The sequence below is a fragment of the Stenella coeruleoalba genome, assembly GCF_951394435.1.
Source record: "Stenella coeruleoalba genome assembly, chromosome: 3".
Taxonomy (NCBI): Eukaryota; Metazoa; Chordata; class Mammalia; order Artiodactyla; family Delphinidae; genus Stenella; species Stenella coeruleoalba.
Window position 1 is genome coordinate 27673507 of NC_137148.1, and position 15893 is coordinate 27689399.

General features: G+C 38.4%; 1 protein-coding gene across 1 annotated transcript in view; it reads right to left on the reverse strand.

The window, feature by feature from the left end:
- The window catches only part of ADAMTS12 (ADAM metallopeptidase with thrombospondin type 1 motif 12), a 384522-nt gene that overhangs the window by 26207 nt on the left and 342422 nt on the right, over window positions 1-15893 (reverse strand). The window contains exons 21-22 of the mRNA XM_079918928.1: window positions 10675-10818; window positions 234-393 (exon numbers count right to left, since the gene is read on the reverse strand). Of these exons, the coding sequence (XP_079775054.1) occupies window positions 234-393; window positions 10675-10818 (304 nt within the window). The remainder of the gene's footprint in view (window positions 1-233; window positions 394-10674; window positions 10819-15893) is intronic.

Consider the following 15893-nt stretch of genomic DNA (forward strand, 5'->3'; position numbering starts at 1 on the left):
GGATGAAGTCAGTGTAAACGTGCTTTGAGTTAGGAAAATGGATGAGATAATCCCTCAAGGAATTAATGTCGAAATTCACGGAATCAGACAGATGGCTCCCAGGGGAGCTGGCTGGCCTCTTCAGCATTAACATTCTTAGCTTAAAAGGGGACTAAAACTACCCACAAATCAAGTCATGCAGGACAACTTATTTATGAAAAGCTCTGTGCCCCTGAGCAAAGCCATTCACCTACCAGCATTCTTCCTGCAGGCCTGCTGGTTGCATTTTTGGAATTCTAGGGGTCTGGGTTCGTGATCACACAGGCATCGGTCCTGGTCTTCAGTTTTACTGTTCTCTGAGGCAACACAATGGACAGTCCTCTTCTGAAAGCCACCTCCACAGGATGCAGTGCACTGGAAGAGAGGGGCACAGGGAGAGAGTCAGAATTCTCCCCCAGGATCACCAGGGAAACTCCAGCATAACTGCTTTAACCCCACGGTCATCAAATAGGGTCAAGCCTCAATTATCACAAGGCTTTTTGAAGGAGTCATAGAATAAAGGCACTAATAATTTGGAGATGTGAATTTCGGAAGAGTTTATATTATAGATTGTGTGAACTGAATTCAGCTTAATTTACAATTGGGTTCTCTGAAGAATGTGGACAGAGGTTGAACTGCAAGCAAAATAGAAAACAATTTCATATCTGGACTCTGGTGCCTCGGCAATCCAGTTTCTCTGAACTGGTTTTGATTTGGGACTGGGAGTCAGATGTGAGGAGAGGGGACAGAGTTACGAGGAAAGCTGAGGGAGGATCAAAAGGGAAGAGGGAGAGGAAAAAGCAAGGTGGAATGGAGAGGGAATTTGGAATGGACCTAGCTGTACCACGTGTGGCCTCAAGCCACCTAACAGACAAGATTCATGTAATGTCATGATGTGGCTGCCTGGAAGCAGAAGGGAGATTCTCTGGCCTGGGAAACCATCCTGGGGATGTAAGAAAATGTGTCTGAATTTATTATATATACATATGCTCTTTAAAAAATTTTTTTATTGTGGTAAAATATACAAAACATAAAATTTACTATTTTAACCATTTTTTCACAGTACAGTTCAGTGCCTTAAATACATTCACATTGCTCTGTAATCATTACCACCATCCATCTCTAGGAGTTTTTCATCTCTCCAAACTGAAACTCTGTACCCCCAACCTACCCTGCCCCAGTCCCTGGCAACCACCATTCTATTTTTTGTCTACTTGACTATTTGAGGTACTTCATAAAAGTAGAATCATACAATATTTGTCCTTTTGTGACTTGATTCTTTCAATTAGCATAATGTCTCCAGGTTTCCTCCATGTTATAGCATGTGTCAGAATTTCCTCTATAAGGTGGGATAATATTCCATTGTATGTAGGTACCACATTTTCTTTATCCTTTCATCTGTTGATGGACATTGGGTTGCTTCCACCTTTTGGCTATAGTGACCCACATATACTCTTATGGTTTACATTCTATTTCATGTTTTACTACTTTTCGCCTCATCTGTCTTATATAAACAAAATCTCCCAGAGGGCAGAAACCAGTTTCTCTTTCTTTGTTCTGCACGGTAAGTAGGTGAGTGCTAAACACAGCCTGACTATTCAGTAAATACCCATTGATTGGCCGAAAAAGACAGCTGCATGGTAAATTCTGGAAAAATCTCCAGGCCCTAAATATCCCATTTGCCATTTGAAATATTATTGGTCAACAAGATTACTAGGCTTAAAAAAATACCCACAGTGGATACCACTGAAACTCAGAATACTGTTACCAAACCCTGTTTCCCATAAAACTCCAATGTGGGATAAGAGGCGAAACATCAAATTCTTCTTAACATCCACTACTTTATTTTACTCTACTCTTCATAAAGCCTAGAGCAAGGCGATCAGCATGGAACTTTATGTCTGTTTTATAACGTCAGAGATTACTCTCATTAAACCTAAAGGTAATTTTATTCAGTGAATTCACATCAAATTTTCCATGGATATGGACAAGAGAAAAGTAAGAAAATAGCTACTCAACTGATCCTGAGTAAATAAAAGTGTGCAACAGAGGACAGAAGGAAGAACAAGTGAAGTTAATCAAGCCAGAATATGATAAAGGGTACTGGAGGTACTGGACCAGAATTCAGGAGACTTGGGCTTTTTCACTCACTACACATTGTCCTGGATCTCATTCAACCTCTCGTTTTCTTCCTCTGTTAAACGAGGTTGTTACAGGCAAGAATATACAATGGAGAAAAGACAGCCTCTTCAATAAGTGGTGCTGGGAAAACTGGACAGTTACATATAAAAGAATGAAATTAGAATACACCATAACACCTTGCACAAAAACTCGAAATAGATTGAAGACTTAGATGTAAGACTGGATACTATAAAACTCTTAGAGGAAAACATGGGCAGAACACACTTTGACATAAATCCCTGCAATATCTTTGTGTATCTACCTCCTAGAGTAATGAAGATAAAGACAAAAATAAACAAATCGTACCTAATCAAACTTAAAAGCTTTTGCACAGCAAAGGAAACCATACACAAAAGACAACACACAGAATGGGAAAAAATAATTTGCAAACAATGCAACTGACAAGGGATTAATCTCCAAAATATACAAACAGCTCATGCAGCTCAATATCAAAACAACAAACAACCCCAAGCAAAAAATGGGCCGAAGATCTAAATAGACATTTCTTCAACAAAGACATACAGATGGCCCCAAAAAGCACATGAAAAGATGCTCAACATCACTAATTATTAGAGAAATGCAAATCAAAACTACAGTGAGGTATCACCTCATACCAGTCAGAATGGCCATGATCAAAAAATCTATAAACAATAAATGCTGGAGAGGGTGTGGAGAAAAGGGAACTCTCTTGCACTATTGGTGGGAATGTAAATTGATATGGCCACTATGGAGAACAGTATGGAGGTTCCTTAAAAAACTACACATAGAACTACCATATGACCCAGCAATCCCACTACTGGGCATATACCCTGAGAAAACCATAATTCAAACAGACACATGAACCCCAGTGTTCACTGCAGCACTATTTACAATAGCCAGGTCATGGAAGCAACCTAAATGTCCATCAACAGACGAATGGATAAAGAAGATGTGGTACATATATATGATGGAATATTACTCAGTCATAAAAAGGAATGAAATTGGGTCATTTGTAGAGACATGGTTGGACCTAGAGACTGTCATACACAGTGAATTAAGTCAGAAAGAGAAAAACAAATATTAATGCATATATGTGGAATCTAGAAAAATGGTACAAACTGGTTTGCAAGGCAGAAATAGAGACACAGATGTAGAGAATAAACATACGGACACCAAGGGGGGAGAGGGCAGGTGGGGACAACTGGGAGATTGGGATTGACATATATACACTAATATGTATAAAATAGATAACTAATGAGAACCTGCTGTATAGCACAGGGAACTCCACTTGCTGTACAGTAGAAACTAACACAACACTGTAAAACAGCTATGCCCCCAATTAAAAAAATGATTTAAAAAAAGATATGGTACATATATACAATGGAATATTACTAAGCCATAAAAATAATGAAATAATGCCACATGGATGGACCTAGAGATTATCCTACTAAGTGAAGTAAGTCAGAAAGAGAAAGACAAATATCATGATATCACATGTGGAATCTAAAAAAGTGATACAAATGAACTTATTTACAAAACAGAAACAGACTCACAGACTTTGAAAACAAAATTATGGTTACCAAAGGGGAAAGGTTGGGGGGAGGGATAAATTAGGAGCTTGGGAGTAACATATACACGCTACTATATATAAAATAGATAGTCAACAAGGACCCACAGGGAACTGTACCCAATATTCTGTAATAACCTATATGGGAAAATAATCTGAAAAAGAATGGATATATGTGTATGTATAAATGAATCACTTTGCTGGACACTGGAAACACAACATTGTAAATCAATTATACTCCAATATAAAATAAAAATTAAATTAAAAATACAAAACAAACAAACAAGATGGAAGAGCTAATTCCAAGCCAAGCACAAAAATAAGCAGAGAGGTCACTGCCTGTGCATTTATTAGCTAATTTAAATAACTTGTGATGGAGAAGATGCATGAATTTGTGTTGTATTAAATTAGAGGATTAAGCAGGAAGCATGGTTACTGATTTGGGTTTTGTTAATTGTGGTAATGCTGTGAGTTTGGGGTTTTAGAGACAAGGTAACTCTCTTAATGCTCAGTTCCACTTCTTTGTATCCAATAAAAATAAGGGATCTTTGTGCAGAACTGAGCACCCAAAGTAGGGATGGGGCTTAGTTGGGGCTTAGCTCTAAGCTAAGATTGCTGAGCAACTGAATTGTTTGCACCCTACATTGAACTCTGTACTATGCTCTTTCAGTCCTGGATGCTTCTCTTCAGCTTAAACTGGCCTGTGTGGAAAGGTTGATTCCCAGGGCTCAGCAGATGATCAGCAAAGACTCTCTGTGAGAAGCTATAAAATAGAAACATGAAGACTGGACTCTGTTAGTGCTATCACTCAACCAACAGAGATCAAATAAAGAAACCATTTGATGATTTAAAACTGGTACAAACTAATGCAAACATCTCAATTGAATAATTTTCTTTTTTTAAAAAAAATAAATTTATTTATTTATTTAGTTTTGGCTGCATTGGGTCTTTGCTGCACGCAGGCTTTCTCTAGTTGCGGTGAGCAGGGGCTACTCTTTGCTGCGGTGTGCGTGCTTCTCATTGCAGTGGCTTCTCTTGATGTGGAGCATGGGCTCTAGGCATGCAGGCTTCAGTAGTTGTGGTGCATGGGCTCAGTAGTTGTGACTCATGGGCTGTAGAGTGCAGGCCCAGTAGTTGTGGTGCACAGGCTTAGTGGCTCCGTGGCATGTGGGCTCTTCCTGGACCAGGGCTCGAACCCATGTCTCTGCATTGGCAGGCAGATTCTTAACCACTGTGCCACCAGGGAAGTCCTTTAATAATTTTCTTGCACTTACTATTAATACATGTCAGGCACTGTAAGTACATAGGCAATATCCTTGAGTTCAATTCTTGGAACAACCATGTAAAATAAAATTTGTTTTTGGGTGTTGTAGAATCAGATATTCCTCTCCTCTGACGTTTTTCCTTTTTTCATAGCATTTAATGAAGGACATGGAGACACATGTCCTTCAGTTTTGGAAAATTTTTCTTGTATTAATTCTTTGATAATTTCCTCACTTCCATTCCCTCTCCATCCTCCCTTTTTTTTAATTTTTGAATTTTAGTTTATTTTTTTATACAGCAGGTTCTTATTAATCATCAATTTTATATACATCTGTGTATACATGTCAATCCCATCCATCCTCCCTTTCTGAAATCTTATTGTTTTGATGTTGTGCCTGCTGGCCTGATCCTCTAATTTCCTTATCTTTTATCTCATTTTGTCTTTGTCCTCATTTTCTTGAGAGATTTCTTCACATTATTTTCACAGTCTCATGTTTGAATTTTCACCTTTGCTATTCTAAAAATTTCTAAATTCTCCTTATATGCTTTTTATATACCTTTGATAAGAAGCTAGCTCATGGATATAGTCTCTTATTTCCCTAAAGAGACTAATTATATATTTTTTATGAGGAGTTCTTTCATGGTCTCTATTCCTTGGCGTTCCTTTTGTTCTGTTCATTCTGTTATTTTTTTCTTGGTGTGATAGGTTTTCTCAAATGTCCAGAAATCCTACGCTATCTATGTATATTTAAGATGAGGCACCAATGAGCTGACTGGATGTTCCATGGGTGGCAGTTGTTGAGACATGGCTTTATAGAAGGTGAGCAGGAAGAGGTCTCTTATGTAGTTTTTTTCCTCTTGAGGCTAAGCTGGTCCCCTGCCGTTGTGGAGCTCAGTAGGGGAGGGGGATATCACACTATTTACTGTATTTTCATCACTGAATCACTGGTGAGATAATTAATCCTTTTGCCCTGATCAACTATGCCTGATTCCAAGGTATCAGAGAGAAGACCTCCAGGCTATGGTTGGGATGTAGGAAAATTTCTAAAGATCCAACTGCTTCTCTTACAAACTTTCAACCAACTCCCATTTCCCTTTACCCTCACCTCTGCCTTCAGCTGTACCTGGAAATCTCTGCTATAGACAGTTTTTAGCTTTCTCTGACATGCTACTAAGTCAATTGTAAGTTTGGGTATCTACTTTGTTTTTTAGAAAATAAAAACTTTATTTTTTCAGGCTTATAAGATAGTTTCCATTACATATAACATTATGGTCAAGGACTCTACAGCCACAAATGCCCGCAGTCACATAGATGTATCCAATCAATGCCTTTTCCTGCTAAATGAGGCATCTGATGTCCAGAGGGTCATGTTTCGAGTAGAGGTCGTCCTTAATGGGATGGCTCCCATCAGTGCATTAGGAACTAGCCAAGTAACCTTGCTTGCTAGAGCTGTCTGACTCAGAGGAGAGGAAGGGACAGAGGGCCTGCTGATCAGAGATGGGACAGAACTAGACCTTCTCTCATGGTTTAAGATATTTCAAAATCTCAGAATTCAGATTTGGCTTCTACAGCATATTTGGGGGAGTTCCAACTTTTGGATGAAAAAAGAAACCAATTTAGTGGTAAGAAATAGAAGACTGCTTAAGAGGGGTCCTAACTGCCCCCTTCCTGCAGGAGTGAGGAGAGGAAGGCCTCAAGCTCACCGGCCCTTGACTTAGACCATTGCTCTCCCAGGAAGAGGGAGAGCGTGGCTCCGCCCCTCGACTCCTCTCCCCCATGGTTCAGTGGCACTGACACCCATTCAAGGTAGTGAACATCTAGAAGTTCCATATGCTGCAGCTGGAGTTTGCCAATCAGATTCTACTTGGAGCTTTGATGTGAACAAGTTTGTGTAAACTGCAAACAAGCCGTGGCACAAGTCTCCTGGGACACTAGCTTTGCTCCCCCAACTTGCAGAGCAGAAGACAGGAATACCCCAAACCAAATAAAAGCCCAAGTAGGCATCTAAATCTGGAGCAGACATTCATTCTCCTGGACACCACCAGCTGCCCCAGGGTGATGCTAAGGCACAGTCAGTTTCACATTAGAAAGTAAAGCCACCTCTTAAACCCAGGACACAGCTGGCTACTTACTTCTATCTTCCAAAAGTGTACTGACCCCATCACTTTGCCGTTGTCTCCTGTCCTCTTCTCTTTCTTTGTGGGTTTGTGCCACTTTTAGCAGTTTTTTTTTTTTTCTTTTTCTGGCTGTTTAATGGAGTTTGGGGAACAGAGGCAAATGTATATATTTGACCCATCCATATGTCTTACTTGAACTCTGGTAACTTCTCCTTTTCTCTTAATAATAGGTAAAGAGGTCAAGGACAATCCTAAAGGCTGGCTTGGTAGGTGGAGCCACCTCCATTGCCCCCTATTCTCTGATATGCACAACTGATGAATTAGTCGTACATGGCTCTTCCAAGGAAACTTTAACTCATCTCCACCTCCAAGAGACTGCTACTTCTACCTCCCTCTAAGGAAATTCTGTACTTCTGCTGTTGGAAATTTTTACATCTCAGAAATACATGTCTACCTCATTCTTAAAAGGGCAGTACTATAATAAATTAATAAATTAACCAGTTCCTCCATCAATGGACATTTAGATTATTTTCAGGAATTGCTATTATAACAAGGTGGCAATGAACATTCTTTATAGTCATCTAGGATTACATCTGGTGGTATATCTGTGGGTTAAATTATTAAAGGTAGAGTTACTGGGTCAGATACTTTATGGATTTTAAGTTTCTCACTGATTTTAATACTTTCTATTCTAACTTCACACAGATGATTATAACCAAAGAAATGCACTGGAATCTGGCTAAAGAACAACCACACAAAACTTCACAATTTACAACCTCAGTGTTACCTAACACTGACATTACCTAAATGTCAAAATGAGGAGCAGCCTGCATTCTTACAGGAAAATGAGAATGTTTTTGACAATTTCCTCTTCTCAGTGTGTACCCTGAGAGCTTATGTTTCACACATCATTACTACTGTCATATTTACTGGGGTATCATCATCATTCTTGCCAGAAAGAAAACTGCATTATCCAAATTTCCTTTACAATGAATGATAAGGTACTAGAGCCTTGGGAAGTTGACAGTGACACTTAAAAATGTTTATCTGTAGTTTTTAATCTATAGGATTTTGTTCCCCTGGATGGGCCCAAATTTATAGCATTCTCATGACAGTTCATAGTGTATCAAATTTTCTTTTCTGATGGTCACATTTGATTTGATTAGTGATGCTTATAATTGTTACACAGGGCTCCAGGGTATTTATGAAAAGCCTAATCCTGAAACACATCTTTATCTGTTGAGGACAATTTTTCAGGTTGTGAAATCAAAGATGGATGAGGAAAATTGGTATTAGAAATAACTGAACCTCCAAAAAATAGGAAATAATGTATATTTCCAAGGGAGATATTGTAAGATGCCTAAATATAAATTAAATTTTCTTCATATGAAAAATAATACAACTGTATGACATTGTTGTTCACATGACCCATGGGGGTAGGGTGAAAACTGGTCCTGGACCTGGCAGACAGCTTAGTAGAATGCATAGCCAGAAGCTTGCCCAGACACCAGAATCTCCTTTGCCAATTCATCGTGAATCAGCATTAGATGCCAATGAATATAGGGCATTCATAGAAAATACTATGGGTTCTGTCTAAGGGAATGGTTGATGTCATTCTTCATTGTCTACTAGGCATTTTTTAAGCTATAAAAATAGTAAAATATGTATTTTTATTTGTTGCAGGCTAACTGATTAATGTACAATGGTCCTTTAGCAATAACAAGTCATCTTGTTCTTCCTGGATTTGAGTGGGAAGAGACCAATACAACCTTGAGTTGGATGCACCAGCAGGAGCCTTTTCTAAGAGTACATGCCACAGGACTTTCCCTGGTGGTGCAGTGGTTAAGAATCCATCTGCTAATACAGGGGACAGGGGTTCGAGCCCTGGTCCGGGAAGATCTCACATGCCGTAGAGCAACTAAGCCCGTGCGCCACAACTATTGAGTCTGCGCTCTAGAGCCTGTGAGCCACAACTACTGAGCCCGCGTGCCACAGCTACTGAAGCCTGCGCACCTAGAGCCTGTGCTCCACAAGAGAAGCCACCACAATGAGAAGCCACGCACCACAATGAAGAGTAGCCCCCTCTAGCTGCAACTAGAGAAAGCCCACACACAGCAACAAAGACCCAAGGCAGCCAAAAATAAATCAAAAAAAAAAAAAAAAGTACCTGCTAGCATTCAAATTGATCATGGCTCTGCAGGTATAACTACACAACTATAACAATGACAACTGCTAAGAACATAGCAACCTAAAAATATCTTGGGATTATGTTTGGTAAAATACTGCATTAGCCTCTGTTATAATTATAACCATCAAAATATACTTACACAAGAACAAGTTACTTAAAAAAATATGAATAGTTGCGGGGTTAGTATATCAGATCCTCTTGGCTCACCTGTCTCCCAGATGTTGGCCTTTGATGGGCCCCAGCTGAGGTGGGAACCAGATTCATGGAAGCACAACTCATTGGCCTGCACTTCATGCATGCCCTTGCTGTGTGCCTCTTACCCTGACAATGGATTTTCTTGTTGTCAATGAGATGTGAGACACAGTGGGACCTGCCCACACATAAATAACCCAGGACAATGGGGGGTGCTACCCATCTAAGGGGAGACTTTTTACACAATCCTGGGAGATAGGAGCCGGTAGATAATCTCCTCTCTTCCTGCCTCTGGACAAACTGCTCCAAGAGACAGTAGTTCAAACAGCTTTTAAAAGACCTTCTTTCGAGAGCAGGCAATCAGTTGCTCTTGACACCAAGCAGTGGTCAGTTAGGAAAAATGGTCAGCCTGGTAATGCCCCACCTCATACTTGATTCTCCTCCTTCCCTGCCTCCTTCCTCTTTTCTGTCACTCCTGATTCCCTGACATTGTATTTCCTTATAAAGTATTAGATTTTGCCTCAGCTTTATTTTCTAGAGAACCTAGGATACAATAAGTCAGAGTGATGGAAGAATCTGTCTGTGGAAGAATTTTTTTATTTTCAGTGTCACTGATAGTCTTATTTCTACAATAAACTTTGTAAGAATCATAAATCTTTCTCTCATTTACAATTTAACTATTTCATTTGTCCTTCCATCAAACAAGCTGGCCATCTAGCAAACTGATAATCTGCAGGTTGACAAGAGACCTGAAATTCACTAAATCATGCTAAGCCTCAAGCTTCAGGGCACATGCAACTCCTATTTGCTCTGCAAAAAGCCAGAGGATCCAAGATGTTAGGACCCCAAATCACTTTTCCTTAGGCTTTGTGCCTTTGGGCTAGTTTTCGGTATTTGATTTTTTCTCTTTTGAAAGTATTTGATCTTTTTCTCTTCTGAACTCAGGATAGTTAACACTGACCACCATGTCAGCCATGGGTCAAGTTTTAGCAGACTTAGACGTATTAGAGAGCAGAAAAGTAAAATACAGAACTGAAATATATAGAAACACACTTTAAATCAATGTATACATTGAACATTTACAGGGATTATATATGACTTTTAAAATCAAAAGGAAACAAATGCTATTTTAAAAAAATAAATGAAAGAGATTATAACTGACTCTTACCAGGTCCCAGTTCCCAGTGGCCCAGTGACAGCAAGGTTGCCCATTGCAGGGTGCAATGGATGTGGGCCTTTTTGTCCAGTCACACAGCCCTCCTGGACAAGTCACTCCTCTCTTCTGAATTCCGCCTCCACATGACCTGGAACACTGGTCCACAACAGGGACAAAGTCAGGTAAAAATCACATGGTGTCATTTTCAGAGATAAAGGGTAGGGACGTGCCTTTTTTCACTGTATCTTCAGTGCCTGACACTGCACCTGGCAGATGTGAATATTCAGTAGATGCTGAATAAATGTTTACTTTATTTAGAAAAAATACTTGACAGTTCATCTCTAGTTCCACACCTTGTATGTCAACCCATTCCCCACTAATTATTTAGTAAGAGGGTTCATTTTTCCTTTTTCAGTTTGGAAATTAAAAAATGAATGTTTCCAGGTAAGTCTGGAACAAGCATTTTTTTTCTATGACATATTATTAAGTTACAAAGATATACATGTATATAGTATAAAATATAACCTATCTTTAGAGCAGAAATTTCCATGATTACTGAACAAATATTCATGATTACTGAATATTTCAAGTGGGGATTAAAAACTCAGTTTGGTAATCACTGGTTCAGCATTACTTGAGATAAGGCCTAGCTTATTGCAGTACATCACAAAGTTGGTAGCAACAGTTAGGCCCAGCTATATTAACTCCAAATCTAGGTAGCTTCGTCTAATCACCAAGACATGTTCCTAGTGTCTGTCTGAATTCACAATCATGTGTATTTAGATGTTTTTCATCAAAGTATGCTAGAATAAAGAATTTACATTTCCAAAACAGCTATTATTAATTTTTAAATAAAGAACTCAAGAAAAGACAGAAAAACTCAATAGAATTATATTTTCTTTAAATGCTTTTACTATTATTTTTGCTGTGTACAATGTTATTAAGAATATGAGTATCTCTATTGGAATCTGGAACATTTGTGCCAGGTTCCTTACAATGACCACTCTGTCATTTCAAATGACAAAGGTGAAACAAGCCCCAGGACTCAGCCCTTCCACCAGCAGGTAAGCTCCAGACACGGACCCCACAGGGCCCACTGCCACCTGCACTGGAACCTTGCCTCACCCACCAGTGGGCCAACAGTAGCTCCAAGATCACCAGGCCATGCAGCTAGCCATGTTATGAGCTGGCCCTTCCCATCAGCATGCCAGCAGCCACCAGATGAGGCAGGGCCTAGGAATCAACCAGATCAGGAAAAAGCCCACCTACCAGAGCTCCTACAGTAGTTGGTCCCACCACAATAGAAGGGCCCATGCAGCCCACATAGGGGGCACCCCTAGAGCACACAGCTCTAGTGACCAGAGGTGAGTGTGCTGTTGCCCCACTGGACATATCGTACATAAGGCCACTTCTGTAAGATTGGGAAATGTAACCAACCTACCTAATACATAGAAATAAACACAGAGAATTAGGCAAAATGAGGAGTCAGAGGAATATGTTCCAAATTAAGGAACAAAACAAAATCTCAGAAAAAGAACTAAATGAAGTGGAGGTAAGCAAATCTACCTCATAAAGAGTTCAAGGGTAAAGATCATAAAAATGCTCAACAAACTCAGAAGAAGAATTAATGAATAAGGTGAGAATTTCAACAAAGAGTTAGAAAATATAAAGAAGGACAAGACAGAGGTAAAGAATACAATAACTGAGATATGAAGTACATTAGAAAGAATCAACAGTAGATTAGATGATACAGAGGAACATAGCAGCAAACTGGAAGAGGAGTGGAAATCACCCAAGCTGAACAGAAAAAGGAAAGAATTTTTAAATATGAGGATAGTTTAAGAGACCTCTGAGAAATGCAAATCAAAACTACAATGAGGTATCACCTCACACTAGTCAGAATGGCCATCATCAAAAAATCTACAAACAGTAAATGCTTGAGAGGATGTGGAGAAAAGGGAACCCTCTTGCACTGTTGGTGGGAATGTAAATTGATACAGCACTATGGAGAACAGTATGGAGGTTCTTTAAAAAACTAAAAATCGAACTATCATACGACCCAGCAATCCCACTACTGGGTATATACCCTGAGAAAACCATAATTCAAAAAGAGTCATGTACCACAATGTTCCTTGCAGCTCTCTTTACAATAGCCAAGATATGGAAGCAACCTAAGTGTCCATCGACAGATGAATGGATAAAGAAGATGTGGCACATATACACAATGGAATATTACTCAGCCATAAAAAGAAACGAAATTGAGTTATTTGTAGTGAGGTGGATGGACCTAGAGTCTGTCATACAGAGTGAAGTAAGTCAGAAAGAGAAAAACAAATACCATATGCTAACATATATATATGGAATCTAAATTTAAAAAAAAGGTTCTAAAGAACCTAGGGTCAGGACAGGAATAAAGATGCAGACATAGAGAATGGACTTGAGGACACATGGAGGAAGAAGGGTAAGCTGGGATGATGTGAGAGACTGGCATGGACTTATAAATACTACCAAATGTAAAATAGATAGCTAGTAGGAAGCAGCTGCATAGCACAGGGAGATCAGCTCGGTGCTTTGTGACCACCAAGGGGGGTGGGATAGGAAGGGTGGGAGGGAGACGCAAGAGGGAGGAGATATGGGGATATATGTATATGTATAGTTGATTCACTTTGTTATACAGCAGAAACTAACACACCATTGTAAAGCAATTATACTCCAATAAAGAAGTTAAATAAAAAAAGAAAATTACAAACCAATATCACTGATCAACATAGATGCAAAAATTCCCCCCAAAATATTAGAAAAAAATATCTAATGATACATTAAAAGGATCATACACCATGATCAAGTGGGATTTATCCCAGGGATAAAAGGATTGTTTTTGATTCAAAATCAATGTGATACACCACATTAACAAACTGAATGAAAATAATCATGATCACATCAATAGATGCAGAAAAGGCTTTTCACAAAATTCAACATCCATTTATAATAAAAACTGTCAACAAAGTGGGTACAGGGAACATACCTCAACATAATAAAGGCCGTACATGACAAACCTATAGCGAACATCATACTCAACAGTAAAAAGCTGTAACCATTTCCCCTAAGATCAGGTATAAGACAAGGATGCCCACTCTTGTCACTTTTATTCAACATAGTATTGGAAGTCCTAGCCACAACAATCAGACAAGAAAATAAGAGGAATCCATATTGGAAAGGAAGAAGTAAAACTGTCACTGTTTGCAGATGACATGATACTATACATAGAAAATCCTAAAGATGCCACCAAAAAACTACTAAAGCTCATCAATGAATTTGATAAAGTTGCAGAATATAAAATAAATATACAGAAATCTGTTGCATTTCTGTAACTAAAAATGAACTAGCAGGAAAAGAAATTAAGGAACAATCCAATTTACAACTATATCAAAAAGAATAAAATACCAAGGAATAAATCTAACCAAGGAAGTAAAAGACTTGTACTTGGAAAACTATAAGACACTGATGAAAGCAACTGAAGATGACACAAACAACTGGAAAGATACACCGTGCTCATGGGTTGGAAGAATTAATATAGTTAAAATGACTATACTATCCAAGGAAATCTACAGATTCAGTTCAATCCCTATCAAAATACCAATGACGTTTTTCACAGAACTAGAACAAATAATTCTTAAATTTGTATGGAAACACAAAAGACCTCGAATAGGCAAAACAATCCTGAGAAAGAAGAAAGGTGGAGGTGTCACATGCCCTGATTTCCAACTATACTACAAGGCTATGGTAATCAAAACAGTATGGTACTGGCACAAAAACAGACACATAGTTCTATGTAACAGGATAGAGAGTCCAGAAATAAACCCATACTTATATGGTCAACTAATCTATGACAAAGGTGGCAAGAATATACAATGGGGACTAGACAGCCTCTTCAATAAAAGGTGCTGGAAAAACTGGACTACTTTTTCACACCATATACAAAAATAAACTCAAAATGGATTTAAAATTTAAATGTAAGACCTGAAACTATAAAACTTCTTGAAGAAAACATAGGCTGTAGATACATTCTTTGACATTGGTTTTAGTTATATATATATATATATATATATATATATATATATATATATATATATATATATATATATTTATCTGTCTCTTCAGGCAACAGAAAGAAAAGCAAAAATAAACAAATGAGACTACATCAAACTAAAAAGCTTTTGCACAGTGAAGTAAAATATCAACAAAATGAAAAGGCTGCCTACTGAATGGGAGAAGCTATTTGCAAACAATATATTTGATAAGGGGCTAATATAAAAAATATACAAAGAACTCATACAAGTCAACATCAAAAAACATACAGCCTGATTAAAAAATGGGCAGAGGAACCAAATAGAAATTTTTCCAAAGAAGACAGACAGATGGCAAACAGCAATGTGAAAAGATGCTCAGCATCAATAATCATCAGGGAAATACAAATCAAAACCACAATGAGTTATCACCTCACAGCTGGCAGAATGGCTGGCATCAAAAAAAACAACAAATAACAAATCTTGGCCAGGATGTGGAGAAAAGGGAACCCCTGTGCCTTGTTGGTGGGAATTTAAATTGGGGTAGTCATTATGGAAAACTGTATGGAGGTTCCTCCAAGAATTAAAAATAGAACTGCCATATGATCCAGCAATTTCACGCTTGGGTATTTCCTGAAGAAAACAAACACCAATTCAAAGAGATATATGCACCTCAATGTTCACTGCAACATTATTTATAACAGAAGGTATGGAAGCAATGTAAGTGTCCATTGATGAATGGATAAAGAAGACGTGGTGTGTACGTGTACACACACACACAAAATGGAATACTACTCAGCCATAAAAAATAAAATCTTGCCACCTAGGACAACATGGATGGATCTAGAAGTGAAATAAGTCAGACAAAGAAAGACAAATACCGCATGATCTCACTTACATGTGGAATGTAAAAACAAAACAAACAGACAAAACAAAATGAAAAGAGACACATAGATACAGAGAACAAATTCTGGTGTTTGACAGAAGGTAGAGGTGTGGGGTAGGGGGGAAAATAGGTGAAGGGGATTAAGAGGTACAAACCTCCTGATGTATAATAAATACGTTATAGGGATGTAATATACAACATAAGGAATATAATCAATAATATTGAAATATTATGGGGACAGATGGTTACTAGAGTGTGATGATCATTTCATAATGTAT